We start from the raw sequence: 23,949 nt of genomic DNA, 5'->3' as shown, positions 1-23,949 counted from the left end.
CCACCTGGACACTCGATATCGTATCGTTTCCAACTATATACGTGTGTATTCTTCGGCAAGGAGCGGAAAGAGCAGGCGGGCAGGCGGGCAGGGAGCCGCGCACGCAAGCCTTACTTTCACGCGGGTAAAAACGACGAGCGGGCCGACGTTGCGTCATTAAAATGATCCCGGCACAAACCGATGCTATCGCGCCGGTTTATCTTTTATCTTCCTCTCTTTTCGAAACTCGTCGCTCCGTGGCCGCGCCGTGTACGCCGCAAATCATCGAGAAACATCTTACCGTATTAACCAATCGCGATTAGGTTGCAGTACCGCAACATGACCCGAAACAGGCCGGCCCTCTGCATCTGGCGGGTAGGAATTCGAGAAACCGAGTAGCCCATTGTTCCGCGAAAAAGGTAGGCGAGCATAAGTAAGTAGAAAATATTATATGCCCTTTTTCGTTATTGTTTCGTTGCCTGTAAAGAGACGTAACTCGTAAAGTTAACGTTTTATTCAATGTAAAACACTGGGATGAAATAAGTAAAGGGAAGGGTGGGGGTTGAAGTAAGAAATACACACACACACACATATATATATATATACGGAGGGAAGTAGATATAAAGAGGAGAGCGGCGAGACATCAGAAAAAGTGAAATTCTTTTCTTTCTCGATTCGTTCGTTTCGCAGGATCGCGAAGGGATTCGATTCGAAAAAAAGAATTTCTTTTTTTTTGTGAAAAATGAACGAGTCAAGTGAGGATTTATTACTTTTTGCTGAGCTGAAGTTAGATAAATTGGAAGTTAAAAAAGTTGCGAATTCGTGTATTTTTACAATTTTCTTCTTCTTCTTCTTCTTTTTTTTCTAGAACGCGCGAAAGAAACGCAACTCTCGACAGTCAACAACTTGCCACATCTCCGATGCCGCTTTTTTTTCTCTTTCTTTTCTCTCTCTCTCTCTTTCTTTTTTACCTATCCGACTGGTTGACGTGTTAAATAGATCCACTATCCCGGTAAGTCCGAAACGAACTGGTTAAGCCAAACATGGTGCGTAGGAAAAGGTTGGGAGAAAAATCTAAGAAAGCCGTGGATCGGCTCGAAGACGTACGATCCAACAAAGTCCCGTGGAAAAAGTTGGAATTCTAAAATCCCAAGGAAGCCGAACGAATAAATATCTAAACTGAAGTATAGGAATTTGTTACCGGGGGGGGGGGGAGAAAAAAAAAGGATCGTACGGCATACTGGGAAACTTACCACTATCTGCTCGAAAAATATTTCTAAATGCATTAAACACGGCTCTTTGAACAACGTACTCGATAATTTCTATCTGCTCTGAAAAAAAAACATTAAGTTGTCCAATCTTTCTCGAACCTTGCAACCTCCCTTTCCTCGAATAACTTACTCCAGGGATCATCCTCCCTGATAAACAGATAGATAAGAAAATTTTAGAGTAAAATTCTCTGTAAATAAAATTCTCAATTTTTTTACGCACAATTTTGATTAAGATATCGATCTACTCTCTTCGATAAAATAATAATAATCCTCGAAACTTTTTAAACTTTGCAAATTTTTAATTACGTAGAGCGATGCAATCAATGATGAACAACTTTTTGATCGAAGAAGTAACAAGCGTCGATCTCTCCACAGTCTCGCCGACTGAGAACCACTGTTCTCCACGCCACTGTTTCTCGATAAAATTATCGAGTAAATTTAATCTCGCTCGACAAACGTATTACCTAATGACCGGCGATAAATCCTTGAGAGAGAAAAATTCTCGAACAACGCTGCCCGTTTCCAAGAAAATCTAATCGGCCACCGGCGTTCCCCTCTCTCTCTCTCTCTCTCCCTTTCTCTCTCTCTCTCTGCGATGATATAACGATTTCGGATTCCGGAAGTCAAATTGCCGGAATCCGATTTCGCCTCTCTCTCTCTCTAATTTTCTCCAATTTTCCTTTCGTTATTGCGTCACGTGTGTTGCGATACCGAATTATTAGATCGCCTTGTTTAGATATTTATCTTAACGAGAGAAAAATAAGTCGAGCGTAATAGAGAGAGAGAGAGAGGTCGAAAAATCGGTGGAAAAAAAAGTGGATCGTCGAATTCGTCTCTATCCATCTAAGAAGAGTCACCACCGATCGTTCGAATGTGCATGCAGAAGCCTTCGAACGGTCTAACCTTAGCGATATTACCGTCGAAGAGAAAGAGAAAGAGAGAGAGAGAAAGAGAGAGAGAAAGTGGCGCGGAGGAAAGAGGGAGAGAGAGAGAGAGAGGAGAGGGTATAAGCCGTGGGATCGGACGGGCACATTCCTCAGGACCGTACTTATAGCTGCTCGTGGCATCGGATACCTCGTGCTCACTGCTCACTCTTGTCTCTTTACCGGCACAGTGTCTGTATAATACTGATATTTCAGTCCCACTCGTTCTGTCTTTATACTGTCGGCCACGTATGAATTACTCTTGGAGGGAAAAAAAAAGTCGAGAAAGGAGGGCGGAGGAAGGGAATAGGGCTATGTAATTTGCTACGATATTACGTTCGTTATCTTTTTTTTCTTTCTTTCTTAATCTTCTCGCTTATCTCTCCAGGAATTTTATAAAATTCGTGGAACGTGATTCGTTTCATCCATTGACATTCCTTGAAATATATCGTTTACCTTTATTTTGATAAAAAGAAAAAAAGAATGCAACAAAATTTATAATATTAATTTTTGGAAAATGGAGAAGCGTTGACAGAATTTTAAAGACAGGATGATTCCTGCTCGTATATAAGAAAATGAAATAAAGGGGGGAAGAAATAAGTAAATGAATAAAAATGCGGGTGGGTAGCATTGTCGAAGCACTTATCGCCACTTTCCACTGTAAATCGTCTTCAATCCTTTTTTTAGCTCCGCCTTTTAAAATCGTGCTCACCCAGCCCAGACACATTTATCGTGATGCATTCGCTCCACTTCCTCCACGTGACACGTCGTGTGCATCGTTCCCACACTAGCCGACTAGCACAATTTAGATAAACCGCCGTTGGTGGAGAGATTAAAAGGTTAGCCGGGAAAATGTGGTGTACGTTAATTGCCGCCACTTGAACCACCGACCTTACGCAGAAGCGACAAACAGTCTGGGGGATGGGACGTAGCTCAAGGATCTTATCCCCCAAAAAGAAGAAGGGAGACTACCCCTCTGTTCGAAAAAATTCGATATCCGATCGTTGAGGTGAGGGAAAAGGCCACCCTTTCGAATAATTTTGAAGGAATTGATTCGAGAAGAAGGGAAACAGGGTGGAGAGATTCTTCGTTGGTAATTTACGTGTAAATAAAACGTGAGATTTTTCACAACAGAATTTAATCACGTTTTATTAATAAACAATCCAACGCCGACGTTGCGGTTACAAACAACACGAATAACACGATCACGCTCATTACAAAATAATTTAGCGCAATTACACGGAGGGGAATTCTTTCGATTCGAATCTCATCTTGCATCCCGATCCTGCAATTACGTAACGCGATGATGATTCGATGAAATGTTAGTAGGTCTCCGCGCAAAGTTGCACGCTTTCAGACACTTCGCCCCGAGAGATTAACCGAGAGTGATAGTAACATAGTAAACGAACGAAACATTGGCACAGTTTTATTCACGTGAGAACGTATGGATATAATCGATCGCCCGGTATATATATAAAGGAAAGATCGATGCCCTCAATTTTCAATGATCGTTGCCCAATGATCGTGAATGCATTGCAGAATATTCTAATGAGACGAGCGGAAACCACGACACGTCCACGACGTTTAAACGCTTCGCCCTCGCGTGTTTCGTAACACCGACTGACAAAAGCCGCTGCGTGTGGGTTGTTTATGCTGCTGGTTATGTTAAATTCTATTCTTAAAAAGTAATCCATGTTAATCGAATCTTAATTCGAATTTTAATTACTCGAAAGTTCAGAGAAAAAATTAAATTTCACGAATCTGAATAATAATAATAAAAAAAAGCTTCCTTCTAATAAAAATATTAGAAAACACGAGATTTTTCGCGTACACGAAATAATGGAAGAGGCTGTTAACCTTCCAAACATCGAAAAATCTTCCGATGACGGTTCGCGACAAAAGATACATCTCGAATCACGTTGTCAAGAGTTATTTTTTGCGAGAAGAGAGGATGATTCCTCCGTCACGCTCGTTCAACAACCCCTCGGGTTACCTATTGAAACGAATGTTCACCCTGGACACCCCCTCCCTCACAATGACCCTCGACAATGGAAAACGCGCGAGAGATTGATCTTCTCTCCTCCTGTGCGTGTGTGTGTGTCCTCAGACAAAACCTCAAACGTCCTTTAACGAGCCCTTAAGAAGAAGGTATCGAATCTGAATTCAGGGAAGAGGGAGGCAACGGTCCTCGAACGTAACGCCTCGACGATCGTCGAAATCCAGCTGGATTCGGTATATAACGTGTGTCCTCGACGATAATAACAACACGAGGGACCCCGTATCACATCGGTTTTCATCGGTTCCTCGTCGGACACGCAGTCGAAACGTTAGTTATTTATGAGTTAAGAATAAGGGATCACCTGTGCGAGATGGGGAGGGATGGCGCGGAGGAGGATGGAAAAAGGAAGATAATGAGGGAGAGAAAGAGAGAAAGAGAGAAAGAGAGAGAGAGATATATCGCTTCCAGGTCGCAGACGTTACGGAATTCCTCTCGACATCAATAGAGCATCGTGCACAAAGGGTGGGCCATTATTGTCGGGGCACTTCATAGGAGCCCCAGGTACAATATGAACTCTCGAGCCTTGGTGGAGGCATAAGTTACACCTGGTAGCTCCTCAATAACACATTACTTCCCCGGCAAAGAACGTAGTAATGGCTTCGTCGTGGATTCGTCGTACCACTCGAACTCGCCCGTTCATTCTCTCCCCTCTAGCGCGTTTTGTTGTCAAGAACTGAAAGCATCTTTTTGTGGTATTTTTCCTTCGCTTAGACCCTCCCTCCCCAACTGTGAGAGAAACCCATGAGAATATAATTGGCATACGGGGGGAGGGGGAAGAGTCCATCGATTCGAGCATCGACCTCCTCTCCTCTTTCCTTGTTTCCAAAACGATAAATATCGATTCGAAAAAATCGAAACGATGATATATAAATATAAAAGTTATCCGAATTAGAGGAGAAGAATTGAAATAGAAATAAATGGAATAAAAGAGATTTCGTTTAAAGAGTTCAAGTAGATGCCTTTAAAAACGATGTGTTTCGCGTGTACGTGAAAAAATGGAAAAGAATTCGGGTTGGACACGTGTACAATATGTATAGACTCGTACTTCTCGCGTTATTAAACCTCACGGAAGTGGGTCGACTTGGTAAATCAAGCACAATGGCCGTCCCCTGCCAACGGCGTACGTACGACGTATAGCCGCCTCTATACTGCATTTTTACCCACTTTGGAAGTTTTAGAAAAGTGCGGGAGAGACACACGAAGTTTTCAGGATCCTAGGCAATGGAATATTGCACACTGCGGACGTCCACTCGGGGATTTCCACTCGGGGGTGTGCATAGCTTTGCGATGCAGCAGATATTGACGGTGCACACGGTACGTTTATCCACTTTTGCTTCTTCCTTGAGTGAAGAACCACTTTCTGGTATTGTCTTACAACCTGTTTCGAGCGGGGGAAATAACATTGTCGACACCCTTTCTCTTCTTCTTCTTCAAAAATCCTTGAGATAAATTGAAGGGTTTTATTTGTCCGAAAGATCGTTTTAATTTTAATTGAACGTTGAATTGAAAAATCGATACGAATAATCGGTGAATTTTCTCTCTTTTTGCATTCTGCTAAGAGATATTTTTACGCGAGCAAAAGAGTAGAAAGAAACAATTAACTATTTTCCCTTCGAGCGAAACAAAGATGCGGTTTCCCTCTGTCGAGTCACGTATAAGACGTAGTGAGCGAGTCCAGTCCCGTATATCCTTACACGCGTCCCCCCTCCCCCTGCATGAAGACATTCCGTGTACACACTTTAACCTTCCGGCAATTTAAGTTTTGCTATTCCTTGGTAACCGCCGCTTGACAAAAGATTTTAATTAGATAACAAACTTAAAGGCATGTTAAAGGAGCGTGATAATTCATAATGGGATAGAAATAGGAATTTCTCTCCACTTGTTAAAAAACACTTCATCACTTCTATAATATGATAATTCGATAATAACTATATAATTATAGTACACGTTACAACACGAAATAACCGATATTTCTTATTATTCTACGAGAGGGGAAAAAGGTAAAAACAAGATAACACGAAATCTTTTTTTTTTTCCTTCGAACGAGTGAGTAAAATTTATAACGTTCGAAATTTTCAACAAAAGAGAGGATGCCTTCGGAGATATCAATCGTATCAACGCGCGTGCACAACGCGGCTGCGGAAAAACGTGAAATCGTGCGTGGCCATGAACGTCAGTATGAATAATTGTTATTACTCCCCCCGAGTGGAGAGAGAAAACCGCGAGACAAAACCGGAAGTGCGCTCGAGTAAAGTGGATAAGCGTAATGGTGCGTTATGCACACAGAGGGAACACGCACTGGCGCGTCGTCAAAAGGAGTGCGTTATAAACTCTGTGAAAAGGGGGAGGAGGGGAAGAAGCGTGACAAAACGGTTAAAAAGTCGGGAAGAATGTCGCGTTTTCATCTCACTCCATCCGTGATGATGTCATTGCATCGCAAGCCACTCACTTTGCTCACTTTGCGAACGATATCAAATTACGAGAGGAATCGAATTCTCTACGACGTGAGAACAGACAATATCCAACCGATTCACTTCCTTCAAAATGAGCGAAGAAACGATTTCGATCATCGTTTAAGATTTTAACTCGCAATTTTGTAAATATTTAAAAAAAAAAGGGGTTTGGAATGGGAAGGAAATGATATATCCATTGTCACTCATCCAAATAATGTCTATCGTTTTGATAATTCTTGATTTAGCCTGGTGATCGATCAAAGATTGGCACTTGGTCTCTCAAAATTAAAGGAAAATTCATTTTTCCTTCACAAATTTCGACAATATTCATTTTTTATTATTATTTACAATCAGTTTCCTCTCTGCTTCGTTTCTTTTTATTTTATCATTTTATTTACCGTGAAAAATCGATCGAGTCATACGAAAATATTAAATTGAAATTGTCTCAATTACCAGCTACTGGATATTTAATTAGATTTATAATAAAATTCGCGTTTTTTTTAACCCATCGTAGTTCGAAATAAAAATATCGAGCTTTTCTGTCTTCTGTGAGGAAGAAGAATTTTCATTAATTGGAAACTAAACAGAGCGAATTAAAAAGAAAAAAAAAAAAAAGAAAAATAATAAAAATTATTCGTAATTTTAGCTAACATTTGTTAAAAAGTTAAAGAGATATTTAATTCTGCGAGTTCGATGTTTGGAAACGGAGCGGAGTTGAGAGGTAAAAAAACCCAGCCGGGAGCCCGGAATTTCGCGAAATGTTTTTGGTCAGATTTAATTAACCTGTGACACGCGGATGCTGAGGGGCGGCAGGAAAAGGGGGCTTAATTTCGTCAGTTATGAGCACTAATGAAACTGTAGTTTGTGTTTCGACGTCACGCCATTGTTCCTCGGTTGCTGGTACGGCCCGAGGCCACTAAAAAGGGCCAAGGTAGGCCCATTGTCCTACGAATACGCGCTAGTGTACCCTTAGGCTTTCCCAAGTTGCTCGAAAACAATACAATCCTGTAAAATACGAGGTGAAAAAAAAAAAAAGAAAAAAAGAAAAAAAAAGGAAATGGAAAAAGAAAAAAAACCGTGATAAACGTATAACCGACTCGTCTGCAGCGAAAATTTTATTTCCACCTGTTAACGCAACGTTCATTTAATAAATTATTCTCAATTTCTCACAAATAAGTCGTAATACGTGCTCGTGCAAAAATGAAACGAACGATTATTAAAAGAAACAAATACATAAATTATTGTAAAAGAGAAATGCGTATAATTGTACGAATTAAAATCTAAAAAAAAAAATAGAATTCGACGAACTGTATTTACCTGTAACTTATCCATCGCCGTGAATAGCGTGTATATAACCGTTAAGCTAAAACAAATATTTAAACAAATCCCAGCGGAACAGAAGCTTTTCTAGTTTCGTTGTCTTCTGAATCAACGTGCACAACAGTGAGTAAACAACTGTCATTTCCACACGTCCCTTAATGAACCTGAAAAAAAGATTTAAAATTCGATAAATAAACAAATGTGGGTAGCTTCCTAAAAGGAGACGATATTTAATTACGAGCCTCCTCTCTCTCTCTATCTCTTTTTCTTTTCGAGAAACTGTAGCATTTTTAAAACATCGGTGTTAATTCGCTACGACAATACGTGAAAGAAAGGCGTCGATTATACTTTTACATTAACAGGAGTTAAAATTTCATCATGAAAAAAATAAATCAGTTGAAAGAATTCCGTATTACCTAAACGCTCTGATCTAATCTCCTTGCCATCTCTAATGCCGGTATTATCTCTTCTCCAGTCTCGAAGGAAAACGAGGAGAAAAAGAAATTGAAAAAAAGACACGTTCCTTGAGTTACTATATATTATGTGTATATATATATATATATATCTGATATATCGTACGTTACATAAGGAAACGCCATCTTGCACATTGGATCTCGATTGGATGCGCCAGCAGTTCGGTCCAGACGGGATTTTTGTGAAAAGAATCTGCAATCGAAGGGACGATGCGATATCGTGTATCGCATTGAACGTTTGGCTTTGCAATAGGATTGCAGCTAAAATAATCTATCACGATAGCTCTGACCTTTCCACAATACATGCTAACCAGTCCACGTATCGAATTCTTACGAACGATTGCGCTCGATTCCGCGTTACGAACGAAATGGTGGAAATTTCATTTCGTCCTCGATACGGGAACAAAGAAATTACATCGCCGTTAATTCGTTGCTTGGAAATGAAAATCATCGTACAAAAAAATTGATTAACTCATCAATTAATATTTAAAATTATCGTAACTGAATATCGTATCGATTTGAAAATTACAAAGATATATTGAAACTTCTGAAAAAAATTAATTTGAATTTGTTAATTTGAAATGAGTTGTCAGTTTCTTTTACCATCCCTGCACGCTACTGAAACGAAGGCGGAATCTGTCGCACAAACCAAACTCTGAGCAAGCAATTTTCCAAAAAGCTTCGATCTGCAAACGGTGATCTCTAACGGTCGATGCATTCGGAAAGTCTGATCGATGGAGGAGCGTGACCGGACTGTGCTGACATGTGCAAGCAACTATGTGCAGTAATATCGTGTAAAGCCTTCGAGTATACATCGAAGGATGATGAAACAGGTGAACCGTTTCGGTTTGCGAAGAGGGGCGACCCAAGGGAAAATCGGCCGGATGTCTCGAGAGGGTTCATCCAATGATCATACGGAAGATCGAGCTTAGAGCCGGCCGCGTGGTGTTAATTGCTGATCAAAGAGCCCAGCCTCGACTAAAATTCCTGCCTCGCCGTGTTCCCTCTCTTAAGCTCGTGTGTATCTCGATACCTCTTCCAATTTTCCTTCGGATTTCACGTTTACACGAGCGAACGGTGTTGCGATCAAACAATGTTCAATCCGAAATTGTGGATTTATTCTTTTTTTTTTCAGACGTTTAATTTTTTAAATATATGGTTTTTTCTTTCAACGAAATTAACGAAATTGTAATCTCTCGCTTTTATTAAATCGTGAAAGGAAGCGTCAAACATTTGACAAATGAGTAGAAATGAGTTTGTAAATTATTTAATAATAGGGGTGATTGTTTAAATTTTTGTTTTATTTAATCTTGTTGCTTGCGCTATTTCCGACTCATTGATTTATATTATGAGTGAAATATTGTTAGTATATTAACTAATTTTCGTATAATTTCTATATAACACTCGACTAAACTAAATTGAAAGCCTTTGTTTCCAATATATTTAATTAATATATATATTTGTCAGTTTTATAAAAATATTCTTAATTACCTGAACACCTTGTTATTCGATCAAATTGATATTATACAATAAATGGCAGAAAATTTAAGCTCTCGCAATATTAATCATCGAGAATTTAACATGACAGAATAATCTCCGTTATAAGATAGTTGCGTACGATTGTAAACCTCGATGCATAGTTTCCGTTTCTATCGACATCTCTTCGCCATCAATATCGCGTCAGTTCTAATAAAATATTCGACTATTCGACGTATATTCAAACGATATCCCAATATTACACGTACAAATCTCTCATAATTATTAAAATCGTATTTAATTTCTATAACGATTAATAAAACAATTGAATTTTCGAAATATATCTCAGATACGCTTTACTTTGTCCTTCCATCGATCGAATATCGATGAAAATTATTTCTACTTTGATTTAAAATAGAATATAAAGAGAATAGTGTACGAGGGGAGGGAGGTTGCTATAAAATTGAATAAACAAACGTTTGATGAACAGAGTTGGTATGTGTGCCAGTAACAGGAAACGGTGACTCGTATGTATAGTTGCTTCTCAATTTAATTTCAACATGTCAAACAAAAAAATGCATCGCTCCTGGTGAACGCATTGCAACAAACAGATTTATAAATGGAATTTGGAAGCAAAATTTAATCTATTATTTTTCAAAAAAAAAAAAAAGAAAATAGATATTCATACTACAGTTATTCGATAATCAGCAGCATATAATAAGAAAAAAAAGAAATACAAATACAAATTCAATTAAATTAACGAGATTAATTTATCCGAGATTTAAAGCAAATTCCTCGTTTTTAAAATTATATATATATATTACGTATACGAATTTGAAAATATCCCTTTCTGGAAATATTACACGAAACATAGTTTCAAATGCTAAGCATCATTCCACTGAACCAAATTTCATAGTGGTAATAAATCGTGTAGGCTGCGATCAATAACCACTATTCTGCGGAATGAGAGTGGTTGCTCGATCAACCACGAAATTTGATTATCTAAACTATCTCGTGAGGTATACCTGAATTAGTTTGGATAATCGAAATTCTATTCCACTATTTACACTTAATTATTAAATTACGACATCGAATAATGCGCGCTTAATCCTAAAATTCTAAACGAAATTTATCTCCTGACCAGCGAGTTTTCCAAGAGTAATAAAAAATACCAATTTCAAAAACTTTCATCTCACTGATTGTACGAAAAGGAAGTCGAGGGGGGAAAAAAGGTGGAGAAACAATCGATTTTATCGTGGACGCGGAGTAAAAAATAGAATTAAAAAAAAAAAAAAGAAGAAGAAGAAAACGGAAGAATATAAGAAAGATAATGGTGGCGCTGGTCGAAGAGGAATGGCGGTGGTGGTGGTAGGACGCAAGGCTGCTGGCGGGAAGGAAATCTAGAGGAATGGGAGATATGGCCGTGACCGCGTGGAATGCATGGAATGCGGCCCGTCATGCCGGGGCAAAGCCACGGCAACCTACCGTCCTTTCGGTCCACTTCGATCCTTGTTTCTTCCTCTTTACATCCAACACGTCCGCCTAAAATTGCGTATCAATTTGCCACGATATGCCACGATTATGCACGCGTATGCATCTTCTATGATAAATTTTCTATAAGCATTTTTCTCCCTCCATCTATTCTATTTCTATTTCTATCGACGTGCAACGCTTGTTTCTTCTTTAATAATTTTGTAAACGATTTTTACCTCGAAATGAATATTCGAAAATGTATGAAAAACGGAAAAGAAGGATTCGTAATTCGTATTTTTGTTCAAAATTTTAAAAAAGGGAAAGTTGCGTAACGATATTTTGGACGAGAATTGTGATTAGACAGGTGTGTTATGAAAAACGTTTCGCCTTTGAACGATCGAGTAAATTGCGAAGCTCGATGCTTGGAATCAGGAAAATCAATCAAGGTATCCTGCACCTGCCTCTCTATGGGTTACCAGTCAAAAAAACACGCCCGAGGGCATCGAAGAATCCTTCCTTTTTCTTTTTATTGAATACTATCTTGGTAAATGTGCAAAATTTTGAGACAGACTCGTCGAAAAAGAAAATGGCCAAAAACAAACATTTCCTTTCTTCCATTTTCCTCTCCTCGAATCGTTTCGATTTGTTTGTCAATTAAAAAAGAAAAACAGGCACGATTTTCTCGATTTTTCACTCATTACGATAAATATCAAAGCAAATTTTCAAAGATATTCAATTTATAGAGATTGCAAGATGCTCAAGTTTATTTGCAAACTTCGTTCAAGTTTGTTCAAAGTTTGTGTCACGCAAATATATATTACTTTCCGCGTAATTTCGAAACTTGCGTTTATCGCGCTCTACAGCTAATCTCTCTGATCTAACCTAAAAACATAAACTTCGAACATATATAAAACAAAAATACGCGTCTCTCTCTTAACGCCTACAACGAAGAAACGCTCGAATTCTCAAACATCTTTTCACATCCTGAACACATCTCTCAATAACCCGTATCGTTTCCATTAAACCAAATCTAAATTCCACCGCGAAGAAAAGAAATACCATACGACTCGACGGATTCACACGGTCGAAGGGAGAAGAAAGAAAGAAAGAAAAGAAAATCCAACAGCGGGCGCGACATTGAATTTAATCATTGCCCAACGATTAGATTGAAAGGAACCCGGATCTAATTGTCGTCCAATCTGATCCAGTCCCGAACGGTTTCCTCCCGAACGAGGAGTCGAGAAGAAGGCGGAGGATGAAAATAAAGAGGATGATTTCATCCTCGCGTTTAAATTCGTATAAACCTTCCGTAGGGCGGCAATTCTCCCGGCCGTATTTTCGTTTGTCGGCAAGAGATCCGCCGCACTTGCACCGCCTACAACTGGAAATAAATTTTTCTCGATGACGCCAGCCCCGCCGCGAATCATCGATCTTCGGTGGGCGAAAGCTCCCTTCCCTTCCCTCCTCTTCTCTCCATCCCCTACACCGAATACACATTCGAACTTGAAAGCTTGGCTGGCCGACTGCCTTTCGAGGCAGTTTTATTTGGAGCCGGCTAACTGTCACGATCTGGGCTAATCGAAAGAGATTCAACAGGATAAATTGACCTGGATTTATTCCCACGCTGGTAATTGGCGATATATAGCTTTCCCATGACGATACCCTCTCTTCTTCTCTCTCTTCAATACTCTGCATCATGAATTTGCCGATTAAGTGCACCGGCCGAAATTTTCGATAATTCGTTCTTCGCACCTGCGTTTCGATTGAGACTGCGAGCGAGACGGTAAATTAATTTTATGTATCTTTTTGAATAGCTTGCAGAGAGAGAGAGAGAGAGAGACGAAGAATTGATTCGAAACATTAATTTGTTATTTCCTGTAGCGGGTCGATTGAAATAACGGTATGAAAGTGATACGAAAAAAAAAAAAAATAAAATAAAATAAAAGGAATGAGAAATTATTCCATTTACGAAAAATTGATTGTACAAAAATCAATCTGCGTATGAAGTAGCAATATAAAGTATTAAATCGATTAAATTTTAATCCAAACATTTGATGATCTTATCGATTGGTAGATATAAAAATTATTAATCGAAAAAGTATTTATATTTAGTAAGTATTTATTAAGTATTATATTTATTAAGTATTATATTTTCTGCAATTTCATCGAAGAATCTTCAGAAAAATAAGTATTCGTTGGACAACAATTGACTAGAGAAAAAAAAATTAAGTATCTTATACAATTTTTCTTCAATCCCAATAATTGTATAAAGTGTGAAGGAGATGTATTCTTCGAAAAATCGTGATTTGTCAAATTCGATATCGGGATTCCTGGCGCGGAAGAAAAAAAGATACATCGCTGAGTGTAAAGTGGCGTTTCGAGGACACGCACATCACGCACAGAAGCATCGAGTAACGAGAGGAGGAGGAGGAGGAAACGGAGGGAAAGGAAGGGTGGAGGAGGGGGGCCATTGGAGCGTAGCACAATATCTTAGCCGCAACTTTGTCCCCACGAGGGAACAAGCTACCCGTCATTATGGCAAAAAAGTTAAAGCGTCCGTATCTACACAGTGACAATGTAGTTAAGCACTCGTGATGAGAATCACGAGTCGCTATCCTCCGCCGAGGAGCATCTCCTGGGTGAATACAAAATACACGGCCGCGTTCTTTACGAGCCAGCCACCTCTTTCTCCCGTATGGCAATATTTATTTTTGCCCGTGAAACGCGCAACCGCGATTAAACTTTCACCATAACGAAGCTTTTGCTGCGTCGGTGTGCTTGTCCCACGTCCAACCTAGTGTTTTGATTCTTCACGCACGCGTGCTCGAATGAAGAAATGATCGAGATTGATGCACCGAATTCTTTCTTCCATTCTTTTCTTCTTTTTTCATCTGTTGTTGTTGCTTTAGACGAAGAATTTTGTTATATAAATTTGTTCTTTTTTGCAGCAGCAGCAATTCAGTGTAATTAATTCAATCAATTATTTGAAAAATCATTTGGATAAGTGAATTGTTTAATACGTTGGCCTATATTATATCAGGCGTATTATTTTTCGTTTACGATTAAAATTAAGTTAATTAAGTTTCATTTCTAGCTCTATCCTAGTTATTTTAGCTTTTCTATAATTTATTATTATTTATTTCTTATCCAATCTTATTCTTGTTCCGAATCACCTTAACCTCCTGAACTTGATTTCTAAAAAATTTCCCTACTTAATCTTTTCTGAAGGCACATAAAAACAGGCCATGACAAGCAGAATTTTTCCTAATAATAAAAATAAAAACGTTTATTACAGTAGTTTTTCTTATTTCGCACGAGAAAGGGAAGAGAAATAACAAAAACAAACGTGATCCTCCCAATTGCGTAATCTCGAGATTACAAAGGCATCCGAGTCGAAGGCAAAATATTTACACGAGTTTATACTCGAAATAGGAAACGATTCCGTATTTTATCGTTTATCTCGATGCTTTTTCTTTTTCCTCTCTCTCTCTTCTTGCGTATGTATATCATACAATGCGCCTTGTATGCAACACTTTCGTTGCTATTTGCAGTGCGCATTAGCTCTGCGGAGGCCAACTTACGAGATGGCGTGGCCCGACAGCAATTACAGCGTTGCCCGCGTTTCGTTAATTGAAATATTTCGAAGCTGGCGCATAAGCGTGCTACACGAATCATCAAATTAGTCACGGGAACGAATCAGGGAAGCGGAAAATAAATGTTGCTCGCTTTCTACACTTTTCTTTCTTTCTTTCTTTTTTATCAATTAAATCATCTTCGAAACCATCTTTCTCTACGTTTCCTTGAATAATGGAATGGAAAGAAAACACGTTTCCTCTATTCCCTCTTTCACTTACCACTTACCAGTACACCGAGAGAGAAGAAGCAAGGCGTCGAAATTGATCATCGCAACGATTATATGATAATCAAATTATCACAACACAAAGGATCAATATACCAACCTTACTAATCTTTCGCCCTTACGCTGCCGGTCAACCAGCTCCCAATTAATCTCAATCACGCGAAACCGACGATTTTCGTTCTTCTCTCGTCGGAAAACGGAGTTGAGCGAAAGAGACGCGGGAAAGGGGAGGGCGGTGGGATGGACGCCGACAAAACGAGAAATGAAAATGTCGAGGAAAAGAGGAATCTCGGTGAGCGCGGCCGCGGCGGTGGATCTTTTTGTAGGATCCTCGGCAATGGCCGTGGTATGTGGTATATAACGAAACGCCCTTACCCCCCTCCCTTGAAGGGAGGAAGAGAGAGAGGGAGAGAGTGACCAGGCGGCGAGGAGGAGGAGGAGGGAGGTGGAAAAGCGGCGAGCCGAGGTGGGTGAAGGAGGGTGGAGGCGTATACAGCTTTCCACCCAGGCCACAGTGCAAATGCAGGCCTTGAATGTGTAATAAGCACTCACGTCGCAACCCTTGGCCAGACCCGTGGGCTCGTGTCCGTTCGCGTTTAGAAAGGTCCTGGCCACGCACACGTCCAGCCACACGCGTGCCATCGTCTCGTGGATGGCGCACGTTGAATGCTCCACCTCGTCGTCGTTCAACAACCTCGTTTCGAAATCGACGCAAGTTTGATTGCGACGAGGACAACGAAGACGACGACGACGACGACGTTGGTTGGCGACGATGTCGTTTGGTTGCCTGGCAGGCAAACACGCGTATCGAGCTTACGACTGATGGGGGTGAAAATGGGGTGGAAACAGGGTGAAATGGCAGGCGGAAGGGGCGGAAGGGTGGAAGGCTATCGCTCTCTTTTCCAGAGCTCGGTGAAAGGCAGAGCGTGGTGCGTATTAATGCGCCACGTTGACGGTCTGCTCAACGCCTAAAAAGAGGTATTGTGCGATCGGGAATGAGTACCTACCCTTTTTTACCCTTTTTCTTTTTTTACGTTTCGTCTTAACTTGGGGGTTGACCACGTTCGAGGGAAAGGCTGCTCGAATGATTTCGAAATCATGTAATTTTAAAAAGAAATCTAAGATCTACGAAAACAATTTTTATTCTTATTCGTTGTGCGAACAATGATTAATCCTTTGCCTCTAAAATTAAAATCTTTTTGTGTCATAATTGTTTTCTCTTTTTTTCAAAAATGTTTAAGGAAAACAAAATATTATAACTGTGGAAGCTTCAGGAAAGAATTAAATAATACAATAATTAATTATGTTTAAGATAACATATTTACAATCGTATCGTAAATTTTTATTAATTTAATTTAAGATTTCCTCTGGATTTTCTGAGAATTCCTCGCGATTTTCTTCACTTCTTCCTTTCCCGTTGTTTTACAGTAGTTTTTTCGTTACATTCTTTTGTCGGATTTATCGTCTATTCGTTGGACGAAGATCGGTTTCGAAATAAAAGAAAAGTTTTTAGCGTTTGTAACCATCGTACTCTCTTTTGATCTCAAACAGAGAATGGTTTCTGCTTTGAACAAGTTGCTAGATGATGGTGCTTTTGTAGTGTAAAAAGTCTTTCGTGGAGGGTACATTTTTTTCACGTTGTTCCTTATTGCGCAGAGGAATTAATTAGAAAACGAATTAAAAAATGCTGAATTACTTTCGAGAACGAAAAATTCATTTGATACGAAGGGAATGACAAATTACACTGCAATAGTATCGATTACGCGTTTAACACGCCGCATCGAAACCTCGATCGTGCGTGAAATAAACGAAAAATATATGCAACGAGATTAAAGAATAACATTATTATTATTTTAATGCATACATTTAATGAACACGATGTGATCGAGAACAAAAAAAACACACGTTCTGTCATGGTAAGAACGTAAAAGGTAAAAATAAATAATACAAGTAGATAATATTACAATTAAACAAATAAATGATTCGATCAAAGATAATTATTCTCGGAATTTGTATTTGTATATCTTTATTTATAATCGAAATTGTTCGAAATCTCAAAGGACGAAAAAAAGAATACTCCTGTGGGAACAACACTCGATTATTGGACACTTCTACTACTAAGATATCGTTAAACAAGACGTCTGTATGCCGCTCGTTGAAGTGATAGGGAAGAACAACACTCCATTCCCGAACTCGCCACCAATTCCTAACTACTTCGTAAGAAACCTCGTTAACGAATTTATTTGCTACGACTTTATCAAGTCTTGCCAGTCTCTTCCTTTTAGTTTTCAACAACACTCGTGTTGTAGGGCGCTGAGTAACGTCGAGAATCGCTCGCTTAATTTACTCCTCAAAGAGCACGGCTGATCGATCTTCCAATTAAACTTAGATCTAATCTAAGAATAAAAATTACATCTACATCATCATAAATTATTACTCGTATCCCGATTAACGACAATATCCTCGTTCGATCGATCATATATTTCTTATATCAGGCACGAGTTGTTGTTATTTCTCGAAACAGCGCGACGAATAAACATACGGTTTCTCTCGCGCCGATTGAAACTGATTTCTCTTGCGAATTCCATGCGAGCCAAGCATCGGATAACACGCATCGAGAGACGGGATCAAATTTGCAGTCACTGGCCACTGACAACCGATCGCTGATGGTACGCAGTTATCAAATCCCGGATGCACGCGTGATTGATCTACGTGATCTTCGTTAAAATTCTAGTTGACCTATCCTGACGGGGGGAGGGGAGTTGGAAAAATAAAAGGGAGGGGGGAGGAAAAAAAAAGTTCGGATTGAATTGTTTTTATTCCTTTGCGCTCCCCCATTTTTTTGATTCGATTCGAAAATAAAGGGGACGGAAAAATTGCATAGAAAGAATGGAAAAGTGTCGAAATTTGCACGTGTAAATTATTTATAATTATATATATGTACGTATAAATATTAATATCGCATTCCCGGGTGGAATTCGCAATTATTTTCGCGAAAGTTTCACTTTGAACATTACGCGAGGATTTCAATCATTCGGAGAGCGCCATTTCTCATCCTTTCAGAGTAGTCCTAAAAGGATCAGGTGATAAATGTACCCCATAAATATATGTAACTTACTGATGATTTGCACTTATAGAAGCGAGCAAGTGCCTTCGTATTGTATTTAAAGCGTTTGCCAAACTCCTTGCCCTCCTTGTTCCTGGTAAAATCATATTTACCAGTTTTATTTATAAAACAATCGACGCGTTGTTTGCAAATCGTTTTGTAAAAATATGTCGTTCCGTTAATAAAGCTTTTAAATAATTTTTCTAATATCTATTTGTACAAACGATTGAACAATTCATTGAACAAAACATTTTCGAAAGAATCTCTCAACATTTTAATCTCGCGACGAAAATTAAATTTACGAAAACAATGCACTACAAATAAAGAGAAACGCATTGAAATATATATCGCCCGATTATTATTAACGTTTTCCACAAAATACAGAAACCGCAAAGAGAAAAACGGGAACGATCGTAAAATATGGAAGGAAGTAACGACGTTAAATGGTTGCGTGAAACAAACTCCCCGGATCCGATCACTTTCGTTTCATTGGCTGTCGTCGGCCGTGAAATAAAATTTGCGCCTTGCGGTCGCCTCGATCCCCAGAGTCACCAAAAACGCGAATATCAAACACGCGCCGTGTTCTAACCGCAGACACGAAGAATACAGCGGCGTCACACTAGCACCATGTTCACATTCGGTTCCCATTTCGAATATCCGGCTTAGGCAAGTGGCGACCGCAGCCTCTGCTATAATATCGGATGCGCCACACCATCCTCGTCCCTCATTTTCCACTCTTTCTCCCCCTTTTCCCGCTCCTCTTCTCTTTTTTTCTCCATCCATCTTATCCTTCGCTGTTATTATCCTATCTTTCTCCTTTTATTCCTTTCTTTTCCCTCGATATACTTCTTTAATATTCTCATATCGTCTTCTTTTTTCTTTATATTTATCTCTTTCTCCAGTTTCGTATCATCTCCTTTTTCTTCCTTCCTGCATTTTAACTTCTCGCGTCACTCTTTCTCTTTCCCTCTCTTATCTTTCGATGCGTACTCCTTCTCCATTTTCCATTTTCAGTATCATCGGCGTCTCCCTTCCTTCCTCGCACACACCACGATACCTCGTTCGACATATGTAAAGTTCCTCCGCGTAGTTTATTTTCCGTATCGACCCCGCTTCCGGTAGCGTCCTCCTCGAGCCCTGTCGTATGGATTACACCCGACGTCCGTTTCTTCCACTCCTCCTTCTTCTCCCTTGCGCGCATCCGAGCCGCTCGAGAACGTTACGTGAAACGGCATGCCTCTTTCCCTCCTCCTCCTCCTCCTCCTCTTCTCTCTTCCTCTTCACCCTGCCCTTCTCTCGCGCGATCGTCATCGGAAATTTTGTACGGACTACGACATGTACGCGCGACGACGTTTTACGGGCCTCGAACGTCGTCGGGAGAGACTCCTTTGTGGAGGAATGGCGGTAAACTCGTCTTCGTCGTTCCATAGTCTCTGGATGTGACGTGTGAATGATAAATGTTTTGGTTTCCCTGCCGCGCTATGGGAGACGACGTCATTGTTTTCGAAAACTTTCCCCCGACTACGAAATATCTTTCTTTAGTGCCAGAGTAATTTTGGGTTAGATATTTTTCAAAAAAATTATTTCTGGAAAAGAAATAAGTTAAATTGAAATGTCAGACAGTCGATTCGATGTAAAATTAACGACGGCGCTGTTTTTTTTTTTTTCTTTTGAGGGATTAAATAAAAGACCACTTGAACGAAGTTGTCATTTCGAAGTTTAATTAACCATCGATTATAGTTTGAAATTCATCTTTGATGCAGACTGGAGCATAGGCGAATTGGCGAATTAATTGAAATTCTTTGACAAGGCAATGTTCAATTACTTCCCTGATTCGATCCAGGTCGATCTTTATCCTTGAACGCTTTTGCAAATGGTTTTAAATATTACAATACACGAACAAAGCAAACTACTTTTTTTACTTTTACTTTCGTAAAGTTATATCGACTTTTCATTTCTTTTTTCTTTTCTTTTTTTTTTTTTTACGTTATTTTTCAGGCGGAGGAGTTAAACACCATTGTCGGCAATGCTTTTCGTATGGCATACGTGGCGCAGCTTCAGCGCCAACCGATCCTTCAAGATGTGATCTCACCGCAATCATCGCCACCCTACCGAAAGGACAAACAGGAGAATCGATCTTCGTGGGTATGTAAATTCCTGTATCTCGTATCGCGCGCCACCGATTTCGCTTTCTCTTAATTTTCATTCTATCGATAACGTAGAAACAGTGAAACCGTTCTGCCTTCTAATAAATTCTAATACCGCGTAGAAGCTAATTTACACGCGTAAAAAAAAAGAAAAATCTTCGAGCGAAAAATTAACGATAAAGCAACGATAGATAATATATATATAGATGATATAATATGGATAAATGAAACGATACAAAAATTTATAAAGATTCAATTTCAATTAATTTAATACAAGGATTTTTCTTTTTGACACAAAAACCGAGTCAAGTGCAAGGAAAAATAAAGTAGAGAGGCGACGTATAACGCGGTCTCGTGAGAGCATCAGTCTCCAGTAGAGGTGTCCCATTTACAGGCCGCGTTAATTATAAATTCGACCCAAGTCTCCCGGCTCCATCGTGTTTCCACGTAAACGGTCAGTTCGTCGCGGTCTTTCCTCTCGTTCTCCCCACGCGATCGTCCTGGGAATCGTAAGATTCCGATTCGATAAACTTTTCATCGTTTACCGAACGGCAAATTCGGGCCTCCGTAATAGCGATACCTTCGTCAAAATTGGCGAGTAAAACTGGCCGCCGATATATCTGACATTTACCGCCTAACAGGTTAAACATTCAGCACGATTCCCCGTCGTTTTATTTCCTCCGTATTTTCTCTCTTACGCTATCCGTTTTCCCGAAACTATTTTCGAAACGTTTACGTAATTGTCGAATAAAAAAATAATAAATATTATTTAACTTTAATTGCATAGTAGAAATATTTTTTAATCGTCCAGATTTTTAATATTAAATCAATAATGATATTTTTAATTTAAATTCTCTTAACTAAATATTTCTACTTCGACGAATTTACGTAACTGTAATAAACGATATACAATTTTGTTACATTAAATGCTATTCTCTGATCGAATTGTTTCACAGGAATTTCTTTGCAATTTAGTCGCGTAAAACGATCATTTCTTTTTTTTTTTTTTTCGCAGAACAAATCGCTGGCTGGCGACAGCTCGATCGCCGGCGCGGGAGGTGTTTGCAGGAATTCGTCTTCGAATTCGTGGCTAAAAAGTCGGACGTCGCCCACGTCCAGAACTGGAAGCGGCTCGTCTGCGGCGGACATGAACGTACAGCTCGGCAGCGCAGGCTCGCCCACGCTGCGACTCGCTAGCGTGAAGGTGAGCTCACGCCTTCTCTTCCCCCGAGTATACATATTTTCGCTCAATGGCTTTTTCAACGAAACGAGCCACGTTATTTCACGCCGTTTATTCGCCACGCTGTGTTCTCGAGCCGGACTCGAGAATAGAAACGTCGTTGAACAGATTGAACGGCGTCGTATCGGCCCATCGCACATTCGCGAGAACTAAATAATGAATAATGTGGCTAATTTCCGGGATTTAACTCCTTTGATCACGATTTGGAACAAGCAAATTATAAAATAATTATTCGATATGAAGATTTTCAATTTTCAAAATTGTTGTAACGACTTCGTCTTTGGAAAAATCGAATTTTAACGCTGTCGTAACGATTGCGAATAGACTTGGCAAACCCTGGTACACATCTCTTTTTATAGAATATGCAATCTTATCTTATCGACGAGAGAAAACAAATGTTAAGCAAGAAAATAAATATTTAATCGAGAGACTGGATACATTAAAATTCATCAAGATCTTATTGAACGCCTTATTTATTTCTTACATCTTCGAAATAATTTTCCTCGGAGAGAAAATTTCATTATTGTTTATAACGAACATTATCTTAATTTTACTCGATGATAAACAAAAAACACAAGTTTCCATAATATCGTTCTAGATAAGGGAAAAGATTAAAAAAAATCGAATCCGCGTTTACACTCGCATTTCTCTCGCGTTAGAAATGTCTTGGAACGTCGTGGTTAAGTCGTACGTATCATGGAGACTGATCAACCATTTCTTTGCACCGAATCAGACACCGAACTCGATCCCGGGTCTACGGCCGACGCACAACTTCACCAACGTTCTCGGCCCAATAACGAACGAGGATGAGCCAAAGAGTATCTCTCAGCAGAGCACGCCGAGCAGCGATGAGAGCAACTCACCTACGGAGCTAAATTCGTACAAGAGACTAACGGACAAGCCGCCTCTGATAAAGCGGCTGGCGATGGGTTTGACAGGTGGACGTGACGTTCTTGGGTTGAACGGTGAGGATGACAGCTGCCCCCTCGTCAGTGGTAGCAGCACACCGACGAGCCCGTCAAACAGGCCGCATTCTGGGGGTTATATAAACGAGGCGATCATCGAGTCCGAGGGCACGAGGCCGGCGTACAACAAGATACCCCCATCTGAGAGTCTGGACAATACCATCAACGCCTCCATCACTGCGAAAAATTTCAATATTGAGAACAACAGGTAACAAAAAGATATGAATAATTATCTCATAAAAGATCTTTCAATATAGTATAGAATATTCTGTGTGAAGTATTATGTTAAACCACAGATATGGATATTGAAAAATTCTCATTCTTTTTCAAATTTAAATAATTGATCTTTTAAGGCAGAAAAGGATTTCGATATTGATTAATAATTAAACTTACAGGATAGGACATAATTCTCCCAGCTCTGGCACGGAAACAGAATTCAAATCGAAGAGAAGATCTCAGATCAGTACCTCGAGCAGTTCGGTGCCCGCTGATGGAAGTACACATGGTTCCACGCCGACCCCACCGCCTCTTCCTGAAAGAACGGATAGCCTTAACAACCGCAGTGAAGAAGCTGAACTACGAAAGGCTCCCTGGTTTCAAGCTGGAATACCAAGGTTTCTCATCAATACATTTTTCTAATATTTAATTTTCAAAAATTGCTAATTCAATGTATTATAATGATATAAACTTATAACATACAAGACGTAACTCTTTTAAAATTATGAAGCTTTTCACTCATTTATATTTATTTAAATGTAAATATTCAATTATTATTATTATTACCGTTCATAAATTAAAATGCATAAAAATATGATAGAATAATAATAAGCCATCCGAGTTTAGTTATTTTCACTGCTTATTTATACAAATTTGCATTTTCACAGTGTCATGATGATTTATGATTCCAGGGAAATAACGCTAGAAGTGTTGAGTCAGGAGCCGGAAGGAGCCTTCATGGTGCGAGAGAGTACCAGTAAACCCGGATGTTATGCCCTTTCGCTTCGAGTGCCGCGCGAATTCCAACCAAGCGGAATAGCCCATTATCTCATAATGCGTACGAACAAAGGCTACAAAATCAAGGTAAATCTCTTCTCGGGATGGCCTTTCTTGTGAAAGTCTTTAACCGTCTACGAAACGTCTGCGCTTAAATAGAGTAATTAACACTTTCGCCTTGACAACGTAAATTCATTTTCTACTATTACAAT

At 39.5% G+C, this 23,949-nt stretch overlaps 1 protein-coding gene and 1 long non-coding RNA gene across 9 annotated transcripts in view; one reads left to right on the top strand and one right to left on the bottom strand.

Annotated features, from left to right (window-relative positions):
* Positions 1-23,949, top strand: part of LOC408803 (tensin-1) — a 247,322-nt gene that overhangs the window by 221,306 nt on the left and 2,067 nt on the right. For all 8 annotated transcript variants that reach the window (XM_026440250.1, XM_026440248.1, XM_026440249.1 and 5 more), the window contains 5 exons: positions 20,391-20,537; positions 21,555-21,743; positions 22,513-22,952; positions 23,140-23,358; positions 23,653-23,824. In XM_026440250.1, the coding sequence (XP_026296035.1) occupies positions 20,391-20,537; positions 21,555-21,743; positions 22,513-22,952; positions 23,140-23,358; positions 23,653-23,824 (1,167 nt within the window). The remainder of the gene's footprint in view (positions 1-20,390; positions 20,538-21,554; positions 21,744-22,512; positions 22,953-23,139; positions 23,359-23,652; positions 23,825-23,949) is intronic.
* On the bottom strand, positions 22,215-23,377 carry LOC107964323. Its single transcript, XR_001702777.2, has 2 exons — positions 23,138-23,377; positions 22,215-22,921 (listed from the first exon to the last, which is right to left on the bottom strand). It is a non-coding gene; the product is annotated as an uncharacterized LOC107964323 (long non-coding RNA).

This window comes from Apis mellifera, linkage group LG4 (genome assembly GCF_003254395.2).
Source record: "Apis mellifera strain DH4 linkage group LG4, Amel_HAv3.1, whole genome shotgun sequence".
In the NCBI taxonomy this organism is placed as follows: Eukaryota; Metazoa; Arthropoda; class Insecta; order Hymenoptera; family Apidae; genus Apis; species Apis mellifera.
The sequence above is the reverse complement of the archived record's forward strand: the minus strand, read 5'-3'. Positions and strand labels throughout refer to the sequence as shown.